Source organism: Oncorhynchus gorbuscha, linkage group LG03 (assembly GCF_021184085.1).
Source record: "Oncorhynchus gorbuscha isolate QuinsamMale2020 ecotype Even-year linkage group LG03, OgorEven_v1.0, whole genome shotgun sequence".
Classification (NCBI taxonomy): domain Eukaryota; kingdom Metazoa; phylum Chordata; class Actinopteri; order Salmoniformes; family Salmonidae; genus Oncorhynchus; species Oncorhynchus gorbuscha.
In genome coordinates, this window is record NC_060175.1 from 34,705,724 (window position 1) to 34,727,049 (window position 21,326).

General features: G+C 41.7%; 1 protein-coding gene across 1 annotated transcript; it reads right to left on the bottom strand.

Annotated features, from left to right (window-relative positions):
- Positions 1–1,189: 1,189 nt before the first annotated feature.
- LOC124031264 (ras-related protein rab7-like) lies at positions 1,190–20,190 on the bottom strand. Its single transcript, XM_046342324.1, has 6 exons — positions 19,860–20,190; positions 12,032–12,094; positions 11,264–11,390; positions 3,617–3,835; positions 3,266–3,394; positions 1,190–2,636 (listed from the first exon to the last, which is right to left on the bottom strand). Exons 2-6 carry the CDS (start codon positions 12,082–12,084, stop codon positions 2,541–2,543), a joined length of 624 nt encoding a protein of 207 aa, XP_046198280.1. The 5' UTR covers positions 12,085–12,094; positions 19,860–20,190; the 3' UTR covers positions 1,190–2,540.
- Between the last annotated feature and the right edge of the window lie 1,136 nt (positions 20,191–21,326).

Consider the following 21,326-nt stretch of genomic DNA (forward strand, 5'->3'; position numbering starts at 1 on the left):
AACGTTTGACCCAAGTTAAGCAATTTAAAGGCAATGCTACCAAATACTAATTAAATCTTTAGTTCTGTCCCTCAACAAGGCAGTTAACCCACTGTTCCTAGGCTGTCATTGATAAGAATTTGTTCTTAACTGACTTGCCTAGTTAAATAAAGGTAAATAAAACACTTTTTTATTTGATTGAAACTTATTTAACTAGGCAAGTGAGTTCAGAACAAATTCTTATTTACAATGACAGCCTACTGGGGAACAGTGGGTTAACTGCCTTGTTCAGGGGCAGAACAACAGATTTTTACCTTGTCAGCTCGAGGATTCAAACCAGCAACCGGTCCAATGCTCTAACCACTAGGCTACCTGCTGATGACATATTCTAAATAAATATATCCTATAACTCCAGTGGCATGTATTCATGGATGCCAAGGGAAGACAGGCTTTTAGGCTTACATTGACTAGCTAGCTAACTTAGCTGGTTCATTGTTGCCCATGCGAGGAAGTTAGGCTAGCAAGCATTTTAGCTAGGTAGCCTATGACAACAAAAGCTAAAAGTGTACTGTATGACAGAGCCATAGACAGTATTGCCAACATGAAAAAGAGGAGGATGGCATTGACATTCAACTAGTCTACAAGTAGGGTGGGTCCAAATGTTTTACTTGTGCATGCACACACACAGAGAAATCAGTACCATGGACAGCCACATGATATTTAGTAACATTGATTGGACTAAATCATTTTTGGTATCTTTAACTTTGTTCTCAGTGTATTAAACTATATATTGCCTTGCGGATTTGATCATATCTAAGTTGAAATGGTGCTGAAATATGCTCCTGTTGTCTTTTTAGTAAATGGTCTAAAACATTGAACTTCCTTGACCATGTTGCAGGTCATAACAGTTTGTTACATGCAATATTTGCTTTGTAGATTTCACTGGACAGATGTTGCTCTCTGGTTTTGTGATGAAACAAATGTGGGTAATTTAATCTATTGCACCACTGTGTGACTTTTCTTTTTGTCACAGCCTTATTGTATATCATGCTGGCATGTGAACAAATGGGTTATAGAGCAAACAATTACAGTAGTTTGTAATATGGATTTTTTTACTGGCTTTGCTTCCTCAGTGATTTTATCCACACACCCATACTGTTCAACTCACTCACCAGCATTTTAAAACACATTGCAGTAAAACAATCATACATTTTTTTTATATTGAATTACTTTTTATTATCATTACTTTTGAAATCCCAATACTCAACAACTGAATTGGCATAGCACTGATTATTTCCTGAAGAAGAGGAGTAATACCAGGGCAAATCCTTGGACTGTTTCTTTGTGATTGATAGAAATAACATCCAATTATTTAATCTCTCATCTTTTCCCCACTGTTCCTGTTATACCCACACTCAATAGTAGTACACAATCTGTTAAAAAGTCATATTAAGCACTTATTAACAAACTCTTGCCAACCTGAGCTACCAGCAGAAAGGAAGATACAGTATAGACAATACAGGCATAACAGTGGACAGATGTAGAGGAGCAGAGCTGTAATTCTAGTGTTGAAACACATTGTCTGACAAAGGAAAGGACATATAGAACATAGTAGTAGCAGTAGTTCTAGGACTATTAATATCTTAATAAGAACTTTCTCCATGTCTTCCATTGTGTTTGCGTTGTCAGATTTTCTCTCTTCATCGCCTACTTATGAATATTTCCCCTGCAACATAAGCTACTAAACCAACCAATGCGCACTCCCAACAAAAGGGAGCCACCTGTGTATTTTTTTTTATAGCATCAACAGGCTTCCTGGGGGTAGTAGAGAAGGATGGTGGGAGCAGTGTTGTTTTTAATGGCTTGTTCTCAGTCAAGCCCAAATAAGAGTTTAGAACAAAAAATATCAGTAAAACCACAGTGCAAAACCAAGTATAAGCTTCCGAATGGCTTAAGACTTAACATCGACAGCCAATTCGAACAAAACATTATAGTACAGCTAATTATTTGTCAACAGTAAGTTAGGCAATATAGAACTTCAAGTCAAAACAAAACAATTATGAAGAACAGAAAATACAGAGGATTAAATGTTTCAAGACAATGAGACAAAGATATCATCATCATAATCTCATGTCAAGAAGCTTCAGCCATCACTTTAGAGTTCTCCACTACACTCCTAGGACATGGCTCCATCTGGACCCCCCAATGTGAGACAGAGAGGGGACACAGTCAGACAGGGTGGGCCAGGCTGTGGGTTCACTCATGGTATGGATTCAGGAACGGGCAGGAATAGTGGAGTCTACAGGGGTGTACCAATTCTTCTCTAACGGCATTGGATTCATCAAGATGTGTATGTGTGGGAGTGAATGAATGTGTGTTAAAGGTGTATGTATACACCCATCATGTGCAGTACATGTAAATAACTGGACACTCGTTGGGATTCTGGTGGGAGGGGAATGTGACATGGGTGCATGCAGAAACCAGAGAGGCTGTCCTTTCCTTTAGAAAGAGAGAAGGGGTTTGTTCCTGAAAGCCAGACAGAAGATAGTCCATGTTGTGCCTCAGCAGCTGCAGGCCTCTGCTGAAGGCTTTGCTCGATCATTCCTGTCCAGCTTTATGGGTTCCGGGAATTCATTATACAGCTCCACCTCCGTCTCCTGATAAAAATAAAAGAGGGAGAAACAAATGAGAAATGGAGAAACTGGGATCTAAGTTTTGCTCTTCTACTTCAGTAGTCCTCTGAAAGAACAGTCAACAAAACCAAGGCCTGTCTCCCACTTGAATCTTCTCTTTATGCCAGACTGGGTTCAAATGCCTTCTGTTTCATTGTTCTGTATCTGCCTTCTGTTTCATTGTTCTGTATCTGCCTTCTGTTTCATTGTTCTGTATCTGCCTTCTGTTTCATTGTTCTGTATCTGCCTTCTGTTTCATTGTTCTGTATCTGCCTTCTGTTTCATTGTTCTGTATCTGCCTTCTGTTTCATTGTTCTGTATCTGCCTTCTGTTTCATTGTTCTGTATCTGCCTTCTGTTTCATTGTTCTTCTGTTTCATTGTTCTGTATATAATTATTGTTTGGATAACCTTATTTAACTTATGTGTTGATATTTATTGTTTAACTCTTTATGCGATGCGCAGGGAATTATTGTAATGTTTGTTTATGTGTCAATTAATCCCATAAGGAATGGGTTGCCAACTGGCGATTTGACACAAACATAAAAGGTCATTCATTCACCAAAACCCCCAATTCCCTCCTGTGAGCTGCCATGATGATCCTGGCCCAACCCACCTGTTTGAGGGCATTGCGTGCGATGGTCTGGAAGGCCTGCTCTACGTTGATGGCCTCCTTAGCACTGGTCTCAAAGTAGGGGATGTTGTCCTTACTCTGACACCATGCCTGAGCTCGCTTGGTCGTCACCTGGGTGTGTAGGGAAAGACATTCACAAACATCAGATGAGATCTATGAGGAGACTCCAATATTGGTTAAAAACACACATTAGATCGTACCCTGCTACTGAGAAACTTTGAATCATATGTATGGAAACTCCACTGCAGATGACATTAGCATTAGGACCAATGACTGTAGTACTAGAGGTGGTAACATTAGATGTGGTAACGCCTATAGTCATCTGTCACCCACCTGTCTGTTCTCCAGGTCGATCTTGTTGCCTAGCACCACAAAGGGGAAGTTCTCGGGGTCCCTGGGACTGGCCTGGATGAGGAACTCGTCCCTCCAGCTGTCTAGAGTCTTGAAGGTGTTAGGAGCAGTCACATCAAACACCAGCACACAGCAGTCTGCCCCGCGGTAGAACGCCACACCCAGGGACTGGAACCTCTCCTGCCCTGCCGTGTCCCAGATCTGACCATGTGGACAGGTAGAGGGAGCGATGGAGGAAAGAAAGGAGGGCGGGAAAACGTGACAGAAGGAAAGAGGATTAACTATTGCTGGGAAACATGTTTTCTGAACTAAGATCTTAAACTAATCACACTGTCATGTAATCAGACTTGTTTGGTTGCCACTTGAAGTTTGCATCAGTGTTACCAAAAGCGTACTTGATCCCCCATTGGTATGACAAGTTGTTTGCATTTCCTTAGTATGTAGCCTAAAGGTTAAGAGTGTTGGGCCAATAACCGAAAGGTTGCTGGTTCAAATCCCCGAGCTGACTAGGTGAAAAATATGTCAACGTGCAATTGAGCAAGGCACTTAACCCTGTAAGTCACTCTGGATAAGAAGATCTGCTAAATGACTCAAATGTAAATGTAAATCAGATAAAACAGGTGTACCCGTTTGGCACTTCTCAGCCTGAAAATGGTGTACATCTTTGTAATTACAGGACTCATTTTTAAAAAGTGACCTTGGTCTCAACATTACTCCCTGTCAAATTTAAGGGTATATATAAAAAATAAAATGAAGTGCTCCAATGATATACTGTTTATTAGGGCTGACCTCAATTTAGTCGACTGGTAGATTTTTTGGTCAATAGGCTGCTGGTTGACCAACATTTCTTTAGACCGACATTTCTTTAACGGTGCACAAGATACCTGTCTGATTCGCACCTGTCTCAGTGGACTAATCCATTGCGGAGACCACGGGGATGGCATAGTCCATCACTACATGTGATACTGAAATTGTATATGGTTATACTATACAAAAATAATGGTGCAACACTAATAAATGGAATATTATTTAGAACAAATTAACTTTCTCCCGCGTTGAATATGGTCGCTGTCCGCGGTTCTGAAAAATAATCTTCAGTATGCCATAGAACTGGTGCCTTTCCCCATGTTAATACGTGCATAATTGCAAAGTGAACCAGCATTTTGGGATTGAGAACAATGCAGCGGAGGCGGCAGCAGCATAGAAGAGGAAACAGCCCTTGCCTTAGCCTAACTGGCCCTCCTATGTTGAACATAATAAACGGCTCTCTATCCACCGGATGTGTGCCAAACTCACTAAAAGTGGCAGTAATAAAGCCTCTCTTGAAAAAGCCAAACCTTGACCCAGAAAATATAAAAAACTATCGGCCTATATCGAATCTTCCATTCCTCTCAATTTTAGAGAAGGCTGTTGCGCAGCAACTCACTGCCTTCCTGAAGACAAACAATGTATACGAAATGCTTCAGTCTGGTTTTAGACCCCATCATGGCACTGAGACGGCACATGTGAAGGTGGTAAATGACATTTTAATGGCATTGGACCGAGGCTCTGCATCTGTCATCGTGCTCCTAGACCTTAGTGCTGCTTTTGATACCATCGATCACCACATTCTTTTGGAGAGATTGGAAACCCAAATTGGTCTACACGGACATGTTCTGGCCTGGTTTAGATCTTATCTGTCGGAAAGATATCAGTTTGTCTCTGTGAATGGTGTGTCCTCTGACAAATCAACTGTAAATTGTGGTGTCCCTCAAGGTTCTGTTTTAGGACCACTATTGTTTTCAACTATATATTTTACCTCTTGGGGATATTATTCGAAAACGTAATGTTAACTTTCACTGCTATGCGGATGACACACAGCTGTACATTTCAATGAAACATGGTGAAGCCCCAAAATTGCCCTCGCTAGAAGCATGCGTTTCAGACATAAGGAAGTGGAAGGCTGCAAACTTTCTACTATTAAACTCGGACAAAACAGAGATGCTTGTTCTAGGTCCCAAGAAACAAAGAGATCTTCTGTTGAATCTGACAATTAATCTTAATGGTTGTACAGCCGTCTCAAATAAAACTGTGAAGGACCTCGGTGTTACTCTGGACCCTGATCTCTCTTTTGAAGAATATATCAAGACCATTTCAAGGACAGCTTTTTTCCATCTACGTAACATTGCAAAAATCAGAAAGTTTCTGTCCAAAAATGATGCAGAAAAATTAATTCATGCTTTTGTCACTTCTAGGTTAGACTACTGCAATGCTTTACATTCCAGCTACCCGGATAAAGCACTGAATAAACTTCAGTTAGTGCTAAATACGGCTGCTAGAATCCTGACTAGAACCAAAAAATTTGATCATATTACTCCAGTGCTAGCCTCTTTACACTGGACTCCTGTCAAAGCAAGGGCTGATTTCAAGGTTTTACTGCTAACCTACAAAGCATTACATGGGCTTGCTCCTACCTATCGCTCTGATTTGGTACCATACATACCTACACGTACGCTACGGTCACAAGACGCAGGCCTCCTAGAATTTCTTAGCAAACAGCTGGAGGCAGGGCTTTCTCCTATAGAGCTCCATTTTTATGGAACGGTCTGCCTACCCATGTCAGAGACGCAAACTCGGTCTCAACCTTTAAGTCTTTACTGGAGACTCATCTCTTCAGTGGGTCATATGATTGAGTGTAGTCTGGCCCAGGAGTGGGAAGGTGAACGGAAAGGCTCTGGAGCAACGAACCGCCCTTGCTGTCTCTGCCTGGCCGGTTCCCCTCTTTCCACTGGGATTCTCTGCCTCTAACCCTATTACAGGGGCTGAGTCACTGGCTTACTGGGGCTCTCTCATGCCATCCCTGGAGGGGGTGCATCACCTGAGTGGGTTGATTCACTGTTGTGGTCGTCCTGTCTGGGTTGGCGCCCCCTCACCCCTTGGGTTGTGCCGTGGCGGAGATCTTTGTGGGCTATACTCAGCCTTGTCTCAGGATGGTAAGTTGGTGGTTGAAGATATCCCTCTAGTGGTGTGGCGGCTGTGCTCTGGCAAAGTGGGTGGGGTTATATCCTTCTTGTTTGGCCCTGTCCGGGGGTGTCCTCGGATGGGGCCACAGTGTCTCCTGACCCCTCCTGTCTCAGCCTCCAGTATTTATGCTGCAGTAGTTTATGTGTCGGGGGGCTAGGGTCAGTTTGTTATATATGGAGTACTTCTCCTGTCCTATTCGGTGTCCTGTGTGAATCTAAGTGTGCGTTCTCTAATTCTCTCCTTATCTCTTTTTTTCTCTCTCTCGGAGGACCTGAGCCCTAGGACCATGCCCCAGGACTACCTGACATGATGACTCATGATGACTCCTTGCTGTCCCCAGTCCACCTGGCCGTGCTGCTGCTCCAGTTTCAACTGTTCTGCCTTATTATTATTCGACCATGCTGGTCATTTATGAACATTTGAACATCTTGGCCATGTTCTGTTATAATCTCCACTCGGCACAGCCAGAAGAGGACTGGCCACCCCACATAGCCTGGTTCCTCTCTAGGTTTCTTCCTAGGTTTTGGCCTTTCTAGGGAGTTTTTCCTAGCCACCGTGCTTCTACACCTGCATTGCTTGCTGTTTGGAGTTTTAGGCTGGGTTTCTGTACAGCACTTTGAGATATCAGCTGATGTACGAAGGGCTATATAAATACATTTGATTTGAACTGTCTAAGAAAAGAGGAAACCCCAATTTAATTACAGTTGAAGTCGGAAGTTTACATACACTTAGGTTGGAGTCATTAAAACTAGTTTTTTCAACCACTCCACAAATTTCTTGTTAACAAAATAGTTTTGGCAAGTCGGTTAGGACATCTACTTTGTGCATGACAAGTAATTTTTCCAACAATTGTTTACAGACAGATTATTTTACTTATAATTCACTGTATCACAATTCCAGTGGGCTAGAAGTTTACTTACACTAAGTTGACTGGGCCTTTAAACAGCTTGGAAAATTCCTGAAAATTATGTCATGGCTTTAGAAGCTTCTGATACGCTAATTGACATCATTTGAGTCAATTGGAGGTGTACCTGTGGATGTATTTCAAGGCCTACCTTCAAACTCACTGCCTCGTTCCTTGACATCATGGGAAAATCAAATGAAATCAGCCAAGACGTCAGAAAAAAATTATTGTAGACCTCCACAAGTCTGGTTCATCCTTGGGAGCAATTTCCAAACACCTGAAGGTACCACACGTTCATCTGTATAAGCAATAGTACACAAGTATAAACACCATGGGACCACCCAGCCATCATACCGCTCAGGAAGGAGACGCATTGTCTCCTAGAGATGAACATATTATGGTGCGAAAAGTGCAAATCAATCCCAGAACAACAGCAAAGGACCTTGTGAAGATGCTGGAGGAAACGGGTACAAAAGTATCTATATCCACAGTAAAACGAGTCCTATATCGACATAACCTAAAAGGCCGATCAGCAAGGAAGACTACGGTTTGCAACTGCACATGGAGACAAAGATCATACTTTTTGGAGAAATGTCCTCTGGTCTGATGAAACAAAAATTGAACTGTTTGGCCATAATGACCATCGTTATGTTTGGAGGAAAAGGGGGACGCTTGCAAGCCGAAGAACACCATCCCAACTGTGAAGCGCAGGGGTGGCATCATCATGTTGTGGGGGTGCTTTGCTTCAGAAGGGACTGGTGCACTTCACAAAATAGATGGCATCACAAGGATATATGCCATTTAGCAGACACTTGGAAGCAACATCTCAAGACATCAGTCAGGAAGTTAAAGCTTGGTCGCAAATGGGTCTTCAAATGGACAATGACCCCAAGCATACTTCCAAAGTTGTGGCAAAATGGCTTAAGGACAACAAAATCAAGGTATTGGAGTGGCCATCACAAAGCATCATTCCTATAGAACATTTGTGGGCATAACTGAAAAAGTGTGTGTGAGCAAAGGGACCTACAAACCTGACTTAGTTACACCAGCTTTGTCAGGAGGAATTGGCCAAAATTCACCCAACTTATTGTGGGAAGCTTGTGGAAGTCTTCCCCAAATGTTTGACCCAAGTTAAACTATTTAAAGGCAATGCTACCAAATACTAATTGAGTGTATGTAAACTTCTCACCCACTGGGAATGTGATGAAAGAAATAAAAGCTGAAATAAATAATTCTCTACTATTATTCTGACTTTTCACATTCTTAAAATAAAGTGGTGATCCTAACTGACCTAAGACAAGGAATTTTTACTAGGATTAAATGTCAGGAATTGTGAAAAACCGATTTTAAATGTACTTGGCTAAGGTGTATGTAAACTTCTGACTTCAACTGTATGCATTCCTCTTGTCCAGATGGAATAAGGCAGTGTGCAGTACGATGGTGATTGTATCATCTGTGGATCGATTGTTATATTGTATTGCAGGTAAAAATGACTACGACAGAGGGCTGCCTCGCTTCTAGTTCTTAAGATTTTCTTGTTGTTCAACAAGCATTTTGCTACACTTCTACACTCTTTAAATGCAAGAGAAAGGCCATAATATCTTATTCCAGCCCAGACGCAATGTAGATGTTGGCCACTAGATGGCAGCAGTGTATGTGCAAAGTTTTAGACTTATCCAATGAACCATTGCATATCTGTTCAGAATGTGCCTAATTTGTTTAATAAAACATTTTCAAGTTCATAATTGTGCACTCTCCTCAAACAATAGCATGCTATTCTTTCACTGTAATAGCTACTGTAAATTTGACAGTGCAGTTTGAGAAACAAGAATTTAAGCTTTCTGCCCATATCAGATATGTCTATGTCCTGGGAACTTTTTTTGTTACTTAGCCTACATTAGCTCAACCGTCCGCAGGGGAGACACCGATCCTGTGTAGGTTTACTAGCCTTTCAAAGCACTTCATGACACAAGTGAATGGTAAGGGGCGGTAGTCATTTAGTTCAGTTACCTTTGATTTATTGGGTACAGGAACAATGGTGGACATGTTGAAGCAAGTGGGGACAGCAGACTGAGATAGGGAGAGATTGAATATGTCCGTAAACACTCCAGCCAACTGGTCTGCGCACGCTCTAAGGATGCCGCCTGGGCTGGCTGCCTTGCAAAGGTTAATACACTTAAATGTCTTACTGTCGTCAGCCATGGAGAACGAGAGCTGACCGTCCTTGGGAGCGGACCATGTCAGCGACACTGTGTTATTCTCAAAGCTGGCGAAGGCTATCTTGTCCGGGAGCATTACATTGGTGTCTGCGAAGTGGCTGGTGTTCCCCTTCATAATCTGTGATTATCTTGAGTCTGTCACATACGCCTCGTGTCTGAGCTGTTGAATTGGGAATCCACTTTCTTTCTGTACTGACGTTTTGCCCGTTTGCCTTACGGAACCTTGCCGTACTTAAATGTGGTGGTTCGCACTTTCAATTATCACGAATGCTGCCATCTACACAGGGTTTTTGGTTTGGATAGGTTTTAAATCGCCACAATGGGAACAACATCCCCTATACACTTCCTGATGAACTCAGTCACTGTATCAATATATACATCAATGTTATTCTCAGAGGCAACCTGTAACATGTCCCAGTCCACGTGATCAAAACAGCCTTGAAGCATGGATTCCGATTGGTCAAACCAGCCGTGAATAGACCTTAGCATGGGTACTTCCTGTTTGAGTTTCTGCCTATAGGAAGGGAGGAGCAAAATGGAGTCGTGCTCTGATTTGCCAAAGGGAGGGCGGAGGAGGACCTTGTAGCCATCCCAGAAGGGAGAGTAACAATGGTTAAGAGTTTTTGAAGCACAAAAGTACTGCAGGCGATGTGTTGATATAACTTCGGTAGCGTTTTCCTCAGATTTGCTTTACTGAAATACCCAGCTTTAATAAATGCGGCTTCAGGATATGCAGTTTACACAAGGTCCAGTGTAGTTCCTTGAGAGCTGTCGTGGTATCGAAATGAAGATATACACACGGCTGTGAAGAAAATTCTGTATGGAGGTAATACGGTCGACATTTGATTGTGACGTATTCCAGGCCGGGTGAACAAAATAACTTAAGTTCCTGTACGTTACCACAATCACACCATGAGTAGTTAATCATGAAACATACACCTTCACCTTTCTCGTTCCTGGAGTACTATATTCCTATCTGCTGATGTATTGAAAACCCAGCTGGCTGTATGGACGGGGACAGTATATCCAGAGAGAGCCATGATTCTGTGAAACAGAGTATGTTATAGTCCCTGATGTCTCTCTGGAAGTAGATTCTTTATTTTCTCCACAGACTGAACATTCGTGACTAGTATACTCGGAAGCGGTGGATAGTGTGCACACCTCCTGAGTCGGACTAAAAGTCCACTCCGAATACCTCTTCTACGCCGGCGGCGTCTTGGAGCTGCCTCTGGGATAAGTTCAAATGCCTTGGATGGTACGAACAAAAGATACAATTCAGGAATGCTGGTGAGTTACCGCCTCTCTGATATCAAAAAGTTATTTCCCGGTGTATGTAATAATGCAAAGAAAGTTTTGGGCTAATAACGTGAGAAAGAACATTATAAAAACAAAATACTGCAAAGTTGCTTCGGAGCCTGAAACAAGGCGGCCATGTCTATCGGCGCCATCTTTATTATTGGATATTGTGGCTGTGATGATGGTGCTGTAGCCACGTCTCTGTACCTGCATTGTGACGAGCCGATCGTCCACCATCACCTCCTTGGTCAGGAAGTCAGCTCCTATTGTGGCTTTGTACTGGTTACTGAACTTCCTATTCACATACTGGTTCATCAGGGAGGTCTTCCCAACTCTGAGAAGGAGAGAGATATGAAGGGAAAGAGAGGTGGACAACAAGCAGGGGAAAGAAAGGTGTTAAAGATAATTATTCATCTATTTACATTGCTGCATTATTCCATCTATCCATTCAGTCCTAACGGTGAAAGAGGAACCATGGCCAATGGCTCATGAGCCAAACTCAATGAGGAGCAGAGAGAGATCAGACACCATTAAAACCCCATTAGAGGTGCTCTGATGCAATACTGTGGACACTCATCCTTTAAACCCCCTATGCTCCTTTGAGACCCCTCTTTCAAAGTCACTGAGCGATCTAATTCTAGCCATGTTAGCCAAAATAATGGGCAACTGGGCATTTGTATACATGACCGTAAGCATGACGGGATGTTTTAATTGCTTAATTAACTCAGGAACCACACCTTTATCGAAGCACCTGCTTTCAATATACTTTGTACCCCTCACTTACTCTAGTGTTTTCTTTATTTTGGCAGTTATCTGTAAATGTGTGGCACAACCAAACAGCAGTCTGACTGTACAGGAAGACTGTAGTAGACTGAAGTTTCTAATGAATCTGGAATACCCAAACAGCAGTCTTATCAAAGTGGAAAACAAAACACTGGTCAAACAGGAAGAGAACACAAATACTCGGTGACCAACCCAGAATCCCCAAGGATGATGACTTTCAGGAGCACTTTCTTCCTGGACGTCATTCTGTCGTGTCTGAGGAGAGACCACACACAAAATCAGGGTTGAGTCTCAATCTTTCCTTCCTCCTGAAGTGTGCACTCGTTCACTACTCCCTAAACATTTAAAAGCATTGTATTGATGTAGGCCAAGAGGGAGGTTCCATTTAACAGTCATTTCCTTTCAAATCCATACATTGGGAGAAAGTTGATTATTTGGATGCAACCCAGGACTTGGACTATGCACGCACACACACGAGATGATTTAGTAAGGCCCGCCATGATGTATTAGTTTAAAAATTATATATATTTTTTGTATAATTAGTTTCTTCCAAATGACTAAAACCAAATTGAAACTGTGTAGACATTATAATGTATCTTCAATGTGTCCAACTCACTAACAATCATCAAAACTAAAGCTAGACAGTAAGGGAGCATCCAAAATTCCAGAAACGATGGATAGCGGATCATTATTTGCACATTTTGACAGCGAGGAAATAACACATTTTCAGCGTGGCCCTACCGGGGTCCAGACCATGGTGAAGACCAAACGGGCCCCCGGGGGAAATTAGTTTGACACCCCTGCCCTATCTAAACACAAAAATATGCACACACCTGGAAAAAAGTAGTTCTTACAAGTATATTTACCTGATTTCTCTAGACATTTTATATTTTTCAAATAGTTTCAAACTGATCGCTGGGGTTGAAATCCATAGCTCCGCACCATGAGCGTCAGAAAATGCTATAATGTGTGTGATTTAGCACTGTGTGTACTGTAGATTGAGTGCTATTCCACTGGGCATCAGACTTAAACTCTTCATTCCAGTCATGTGTTCCCTAATCACACACACACACACACACACACACACACACACACACACACACACACACACACACACACACAGACACAGTCTGAGGACTAGATCGTGTTTCAAATCATAGGCGAGAGAACGACAACCATAAAACTTTACTCTTTCCCAATCACTTCCAGGGTGGCCGTTCCCAAACTCCAGTTTTAATAAGTGATTAGGCTTCAATACTAATGGCAAACATCCTAACTTTGAGGGCACATTCTCTCAATGGAGAAATCTAGGTGAGATCTCTCACCAAGGCACACACACCTGGTGCAGTGTCATAGGAAAGAGCCTAGCACAGTCCTATCTGGCACTGACTGAGATAAAGGATAATAGAAAAGCCCCCCAATGTTATACTGAAACAATGACGAGAGTGGACCCATTCAAATCCATCTTGTGTTTATCATGGGAAACAACAATGTAACAGCCAGGCCAACAGTCAGATTAATGAGTACAACAGCCTTTGTCCGGCCTATTACCATCAAGATATACACCATCAGGATGTCAAATCTCGATCTTCAACCAGAGATTGTTTTTTATCCAATACTGTAAAACTATTTGGTGGAATGTGATTTGTGGCTAACCGAACGGGCAAGTGAAATTGTCTTGACAACATTAATTTGCTTTGACTCCAGTGTTCCATTTGTACATGTGCATTGGCAGGGCACAACAAAAATGAAAACAAGTCAAACATCACACCGTTCTTTCCCCTAAATTCTCTTTCCCCTCTGTGTCTCATTCACTCACGTGTGCCGAGTACGCACACAAGCTTCCGTTCGGCCAACAGAAATAAATGCCTATAAAAACATATTTAACTAATGGGATACAGGAGCAACATTCCTTGCCAAAAAAACAAACAGTTTCATCACAAATTCAAAATGGGCTGGTTGACTGAAGTAGAAAATGTGTTCCTGCAACAAGCTGCGATTTTTGAATAATTGCATTCCGTCTATTTTCCTCTTAAGCTACTTTGCAAACTGCTAGTGCCATCTAGAATTGGTTAGCCTAGGCAAATAGTCCCCCTAAACATAGACTGGTTCCACACTAAAAATATGCAAAAACATTAGTTTGCTAAAGACAGAGCATATTTTCATCAGAATCATTAAGCCTGGGCCTACTCACCAAGCAGATGTCCTGGCCATAATTCATCCCCATGCAGTGTTCAATGTGGAATCGTTCATCCATTTGGAAAATTCCAAAGAACAGGCAGAAAAATAAATCTAATATCTGTATATTGAAAAGACAAATTTAGGTTTGTATCACTGAAAAAAAAAATGTCTTTCAACTCGCTAAATTGAGAACCGTTTTAAATGATCACAGAGAATAACTGTTCCAGGCATGAGATAAGCATCACTTTGCACTGGAAACTTTTTTTATTAGGAAAAATATTCTGGTCAATTTAATTCTGCTATATTACATCATATGTTTTTACTATAAAATAGCTGTGACTTGACTGTGACAAGGGCTCAGGAAAAAAATAAATTAACAAAACAAGGCTATGCCACAGCACAGCCACAGTCCACTACAAACAAGCGCCACTGCTGAGGTTGCTGCCTTTTTGAAGATAGTGTTCCACGATATACACTACCGGTCAAAAGTTTGAGAACACCTACTCTTTCAAGGATTTTTCTCTATTTTTACAATTTTCTACATTGTAGAAACTATAAAATAACACATATGGAATCATGTAGTAACCAAAAAAGTGTGAAACAAATCAAAATATATTTAATATTTGAGATTCTTCAAAAAGCCACCCTTTGCTTTGATGACAGCTTTGCACTCTTGGTATTCTCTCAACCAGCTTCACCTGGAATGCTTTTACAACAGTCTTGAAGGAGTTCCCACATATGCTGAGGACTTGTTGGCTGCTTTTCCTTCACTCTGCGGTCCAACTCATCCCAAACCATCTCAATTGGCTTGAGGTCAGGTGATTGTGGAGGCCAGCTTATCTGATGCAGCACTCCATCACTCTCATTCTTGGTCAAATAGCCCTTACACGGCCTGGAGGTGTGTTGGGTCATTGTCCTGTTGAAAAACAGATGATATGGGATGGTGTGTCGCTGCAGAATGCTGTGGTAGCCATGCTGGTTAAGTGTGCCTTGAATTCTAAATAAATAAGTGTCACCAGCAAAGTACCCCCACACTATCACACCTCCTCCTCCCTGCTTCCTGGTGGGAACCACACATGCGGAGCTCATCCGTTCACCTACTCTGCATCTCACAATTTACCAGATTGACTGACCTTCATGTCTTAAAGTAATGATGGACTGTCATTTCTTGCTTATTTGAGCTTTTCTTGCCATATTATAAACTTTGTCTTTTACCAAATAGGGCAATCTTCTGTATACCCGCCTAATTTGTCACAACACAACTGATTGGCTCAAACACATTACAAAGGAAAGACATTTCACAAAATAACTTAAGACACACCTGTTCATTAAAATGCATTCCAGGTGACTACATCATAAAGCTGGTTGAGAGAATGCTAAGATGTAGAAAATATTAAAAATAAAGAAAAACCTGGAAATGAGTAGGTGTCCAAACTTTTGATTGGTACTGTATATGTATACTACCGTTCAAAAGTTTGGGGTCACTTAGAAATGTCCTTGTTTTCGAAAGAAAAGCAATTTTTTTGTCCATTAAAATATCAAATTGATCGGAAAGAGGATGTAGACATTCTTAATGTTGTAAATGACTATTGTAGCTAGAAACGGCAGATTTTTTATGGAATATCTACATAGGATTACAGAGGCCCATTATCAGCAACCATCACTCCTGTGTTCCAATGGCATGTTGTATTAGCTGATCCAAGTTTATAATTTTAAAAGGCTAATTGATCATTAGAAAGCCCTTTTGGAAATATGTTAGCACAGCTGAAAACTGTTCTGATTAAAGAAGCAATACAACTGGCCTTCTTTAGACTAGTTGAGTATCTGTAGCATCAGCATTTGTGGGTTCGATTACAGGCTCAAAATGGCCAGAAACAAAATACCTTTCTTCTGAAACTCATCAGTCTATCCATGTTCTGAGAAATTAAGGCTATTCCATGCGAGAAATTGCCAAGAAACTGAAGATCTCATACAGCGCTGTGTGCTACTTCCTTCACAGAACAGCGCAAACCAGCTCTAACCAGAATAGAAAGAGGAGTGGGAGGCCCCGGTGCACAACTGAGCAAGAGAACAAGTACATTAGAGTGCCTAATTTGCAAAACAGATGCATCACAAGTGCTCAACTGGCAGCTTTATTAAATAGTACCCGCAAAATACCAGCCTCAACAGTGAAGAGGCGACTCCGAGATGCTGGCCTCCTAAACGGTATACACCGGTATAATGCCAAGCCTACCATCCATCCACAGCCCTCACTCCACTCACCCTTAATTAAGTGAAACACAGGGATGTCCCATCTGGCCAAAGCCTGACACTTCTCTCCATTTTCAGAGCTGATAATTGTAAAAAAAGGTTCCAAAATAACAACACTTACACAACCCCCTGGACAGTGGTCACTGTCTTTGTCTTTCTCTCTCTCTCTCTGTGTTGTCTCAGCTGTGGCTCTGTGGGGTCAGAGCCTAGAAACAGGGTAAGTGACCCTTCGTGTCCAGGCCCTGTGATCCACTCGTAGTCTCGGTCTGTGAACAAGCCATAGCCATTAACAAGCCATGTGTTTCTATTGATAAACTACTAACTAGGCCTCTGGATCTGTACTCAAAATACAACCCATAGGCGACCGCCAGCAGACATCCAACTACAGACAACTGCTCCACCTGTGAGACTTTTAAAGATTGTTTAGCCATACTCATAAATCCAACATTAATATGATAATGACAAATGGTGGCTATATTTACAAACAGTCTTAACTTACATCACTGCACAGACATCAGAGTTGGCCAAACACTCTAGTTCTCCTCTGAGTACAAGAACCCCTTCAGTGCTCCTGCTCTGCTCTCCATTAACTAGTGAAGTGTGGTGAGGTAGGGGCCATTTTTGAATACTTTGATGAAAATCCTCGCTTTCTGGCTTCTTTGAAGAACTCATTGGCTATCCAACACTTATGACCTGTGTTTCCCGAAGGAAACAAGCAATAAAGAGCAAACTTTTAAATCATTCGAACAGGGCCAGTGTATTGACTCTGGAGCGTGGAGAACAGCCCTTCAGGATGGCCCACTGGGCATGCCAACACCATAGTCTCGTACATGACTACCAGAGAAGACTACTGACCATTGACCTCCAACTCAGAGAGGCTAGGGATCAGGTAGCCTGGAGTTCCAGTATGTATAGAGGTTCTCCATAACGTGAAGAATGGATTCCTAAAATACTGGGTTGATCGTCTGACTGTCATCACTAGACTTGGCAGTGAATCACGGTTATATTTCACATTTCATGGTCATTAATATAGTATGCATATAGTATATATGTATATAGTATGCATTGTTCTCTTGTGGGAGTAGCATGACATCATGCATAACATGATGACTCCAGCAAATCCCAAACAGTGTTATTTGGTTATGGTCTGATGCCCTCTGTCCATGATGTTGGATTCTAAACACTGCACAGGGAGGGAGAGGTAGAGAGACAGCTGGGACCAGTCACTTCAATGATTTGTATGCATATACAGTGGGGCAAAAAAGTATTTAGTCAGCCACCAATTGTGCAAGTTCTCCCACTTAAAAAAAAGATGAGGGGCCTGGAATTTTCATCATAGGTACACTTCAACTATGACAGACAAAATGAGAAAAAAAATCCAGAAAATCACATTGCTTTCAACTCCCTCCAAAGATTTTCTATGGGGTTGAGATCTGGAGACTGGCTAGGCCACTCCAGGACCTTGAAATGCTTCTTATGAAGCCACTCCTTCGATGCCCGGATGGTGTGTTTGGGATCATTGTCATGCTGAAAGACCCAGCCACGTTTCATCTTCAATGCCCTTGATGATGGAAGGAGGTTTTCACTCAAAATCTCACGATACATGGCCCCATTCATTCTTTCCTTTACACGGATCAGTCATCCTGGTCCCTTCGCAGAAAAACAGCCCCAGAGCATGATGTTTCCACCCCCATGCTTCACAGTAGGTATGGTGTTCTTTGGATGCAACTCAGCATTCTTTGTCCTCCAAACACGACGAGTTGAGTTTTTACCAAAAACTTATATTTTGGTTTCATCTGACCATATGACATTCTCCCAATCTTCTTCTGGATCATCCAAATGCTCTCTAGCAAACTTCAGACGGGCCTGGACATGTACTGGCTTAAGCAGGGGGACACGTCTGGCACTGCAGGATTTGAGTCCCTGGTGGCGTAGTGTGTTACTGATGGTAGGCTTTGTTACTTTGGTCCCAGCTCTCTGCAGGTCATTCACTAGGTCCCCCCGTGTGGTTCTGGGATTTTTGCTCACCGTTCTTGTGATCATTTGGACCCCATGGAGTGAGATCTGGAGCCCCAGATCGAGGAAGATTATCATTGGTCTTGTATGTCTTCCATTTCCTAATAATTGCTCCCACAGTTGATTTCTTCAAACCAAGCTGCTTACCTATTGCAGATTCAGTCTTCCAAGCCTGGTGCAGGTCTACAATTTTGTTTCTGGTGTCCTTTGACAGCTCTTTGGTCTTGGCCATAGTAGAGTTTGGAGTGTGACTGTGAGGTTGTGGGCAGGTGTCTTTTATACTGATAACAAGTTCAAACAGGTGCCATTAATACAGGTAACGAGTGGAGGACAGATGAACCTCTTAAAGAAGAAGTTACAGGTCTGTGAGAGCCAGAAATCTTGCTTGTTTGTAGGTGACCAAATACTTATTTTCCACCATAATTTGCAAATAAATTCATTAAAAATCCTTCAATGTGATTTTCTGGATTTTTTCCCCTCATTTTGTCTGTCATAATTGAAGTGTACCTATAATGAAAATTACAGGCCTCTCATCTTTTTAAGTGGGAGAACTTGCACAATTGGTGGCTGACTAAATACTTTTTTGCCCCACTGTACACCCAGATACAGAGGCACATTCAGACACAAACAAAGTCTAAATATAGGCTAGATGTGTTGTGCATAAATAACCCTGATGAGATTAACTAATTTCCAAACATGTCACATACTTAACACCCTCAATGCTACCAGGTTGACAGCTGCACCTGAGTCCCTGTTAGTGTGACTCCCGCAGCTGGAGATACTGTGAGTGTGACACAGTGATGCTCTAACGAGGGGAAAGGTCATCTCTATGCTGACAAAATGTCTAGCTGGAAAGCACAGTATCATGTCTATGTTGTAGTGGAACTATAACCAACACTGTAACTGAATATAACCAACATACAAATGAATAGTTGTCATAATATAAACTAGTATAATTGTTAAATTTTACAGTAGGATTCCTATAAATACAAGTTAGTTGTTACTGTAACAACCCCAGTCCTCGTCTAATCTGCAACCCATGACACTGCGTTATAGATGTCAGATCACATGGGAGAAAGATTTCCACAAGCTCAGGACCGACAAGACGTTTGTTTTACAATCGACTCACTGGGATCCTACGTGTGACATATCTAACAAACAATGCATGAATCAATCTTCTGTACAAAGATATATGTAATGTAATGTTCCATAAAATGTTGTTTTGAAACATGGAAGCTTAGCTATTTGGAATGTCCTGAACCTTCAATTTGCGGCGTCGTTGTTGTTCAAACTACATTTCAAGTGGTTATTAATGGACAACAGAAAATATTTTCGGTCATGTCCACATTAGAACGCAATGTTCACTCCGTCGGAGCTGACAGGACAGGAGGCCCACGGCTACACCGTCCCCGACCTATTGCTCAATTCGACTGCAAGAGGCCGCCCCACTGTGACGGTCGCCCATTTCTTGTATTCCCCCGGTAACGTTAGACCATGAACAAAAGCTTTCCCTATGAAATAATGTTATATTATGTCGCAGTCATTAGCTAGTTAATTACATCTCAGAGCTTACCTTCAACTTCCAACACACCAGACCGCTGTATCGACTCAGGTGAGCCTCTTGTTGAAATTGAATAACTGTCACGAGCAAAATAGATAGCTAGTTAATGCGTTAGCTAGATTACCCAGTTAAAATGTTAATGTATCAAGTTGGTTTCTGCAGCTTGAGATGCTTATCTCTCTTTGATATTCAGATTCCCCGATTAGTATTTTCAGATTCCCTTCAGATTAGTGTAAATACGTATATTTAGCTATATAATTTTTGTTCAGATTTTGTTGTCTTGTCTTTTGCCCTGGTTTCTTTTCGCGACTGATTTTTTCTCTCTCACTTCCTCCAAAACAACTAGTCTTGCGTCACCGCGCTGTAACGTAATCACGCACAAACAGGATACACCACGCCCACTTACTGCACCAGAGATGGATCTATAGTAAGTTTGTAAAATCCTTGTTTTTTTATTGTACAAATTAATCTATTCTTAAAGTTCTCCAAATTGCAATAGCACATTTGCCCTGATATAACATGCCAGGCTAAAGAACACCATGAGCAGTAGGAGAGAAGCAGACAGCACCTCAACATGTTTTTATGGAAGATACATTTTGTTTTGTAAAAAAGACAGCATACATGGCATGACTGTCTATGTTCCATAAAACAATGGCGTATTATGTTACCCAAAGCAGACTGTCTCGAAACATACCACACATTTGCAGTCTATAGTCCATAGCATAATATCTCCCCTAGCCTAATATCTGGAAGAGTATTTTGTTTTTTATGTTTTTTATGTTTTAGTTTATGTAGCCTAATATCTGGAAGTGTATTTTGTTTTTTATGTAAGGCTGAAAATGTAATTTCGGATCGCTATTGGTTATTATCACATTTCTGTGATGAAGACAGCAAATATGAGCACCACTAGAGGACAGTCTTCGTTAATTTCTGGCAGAAGCTCTGAATACTGGTGAAGAGGGCGTTCTTGTGCAGGCCAAAAATCATCTCCAGTAGTGATTTTTGGGGGGGGCCTATTGAGAGAACTGATCTACTCATAATTACTATCTTGCCTGAGCATTATATTCACCACAGATGTTGAGGAGCTACTCTCTGTTGTATCTACTGTCTGCAGCTGAATGATTTGTATAATGAATCTCATAAGTCAAATATACAATTATATTCAATCAAGGCTCCATAATAGAACTCTGTGATTCTAACTCAAGGTTCTGTTCTGTGTCTTGTTTTTGATCTAGAATGCAGCTGCTCAGCCCTGTACTTCATCGCCAAAGTGCTGTTGTGTCCAATCTTACCCGGATATTTTCTGAGATTCTGAACTCCCTGAAGACATTCAGTCCTCCATGCTTGTCTGTGCATTCAAAGAAGGGACACTGGGACAGGGATGATGGACTGCTCTCCATTCCTGACTGACTGAACTCGTACTGTCTGACAGTGAAAGGGAAAATGCCAAAGGGAATGTCTGGAAGTGTCTTTGCCCCT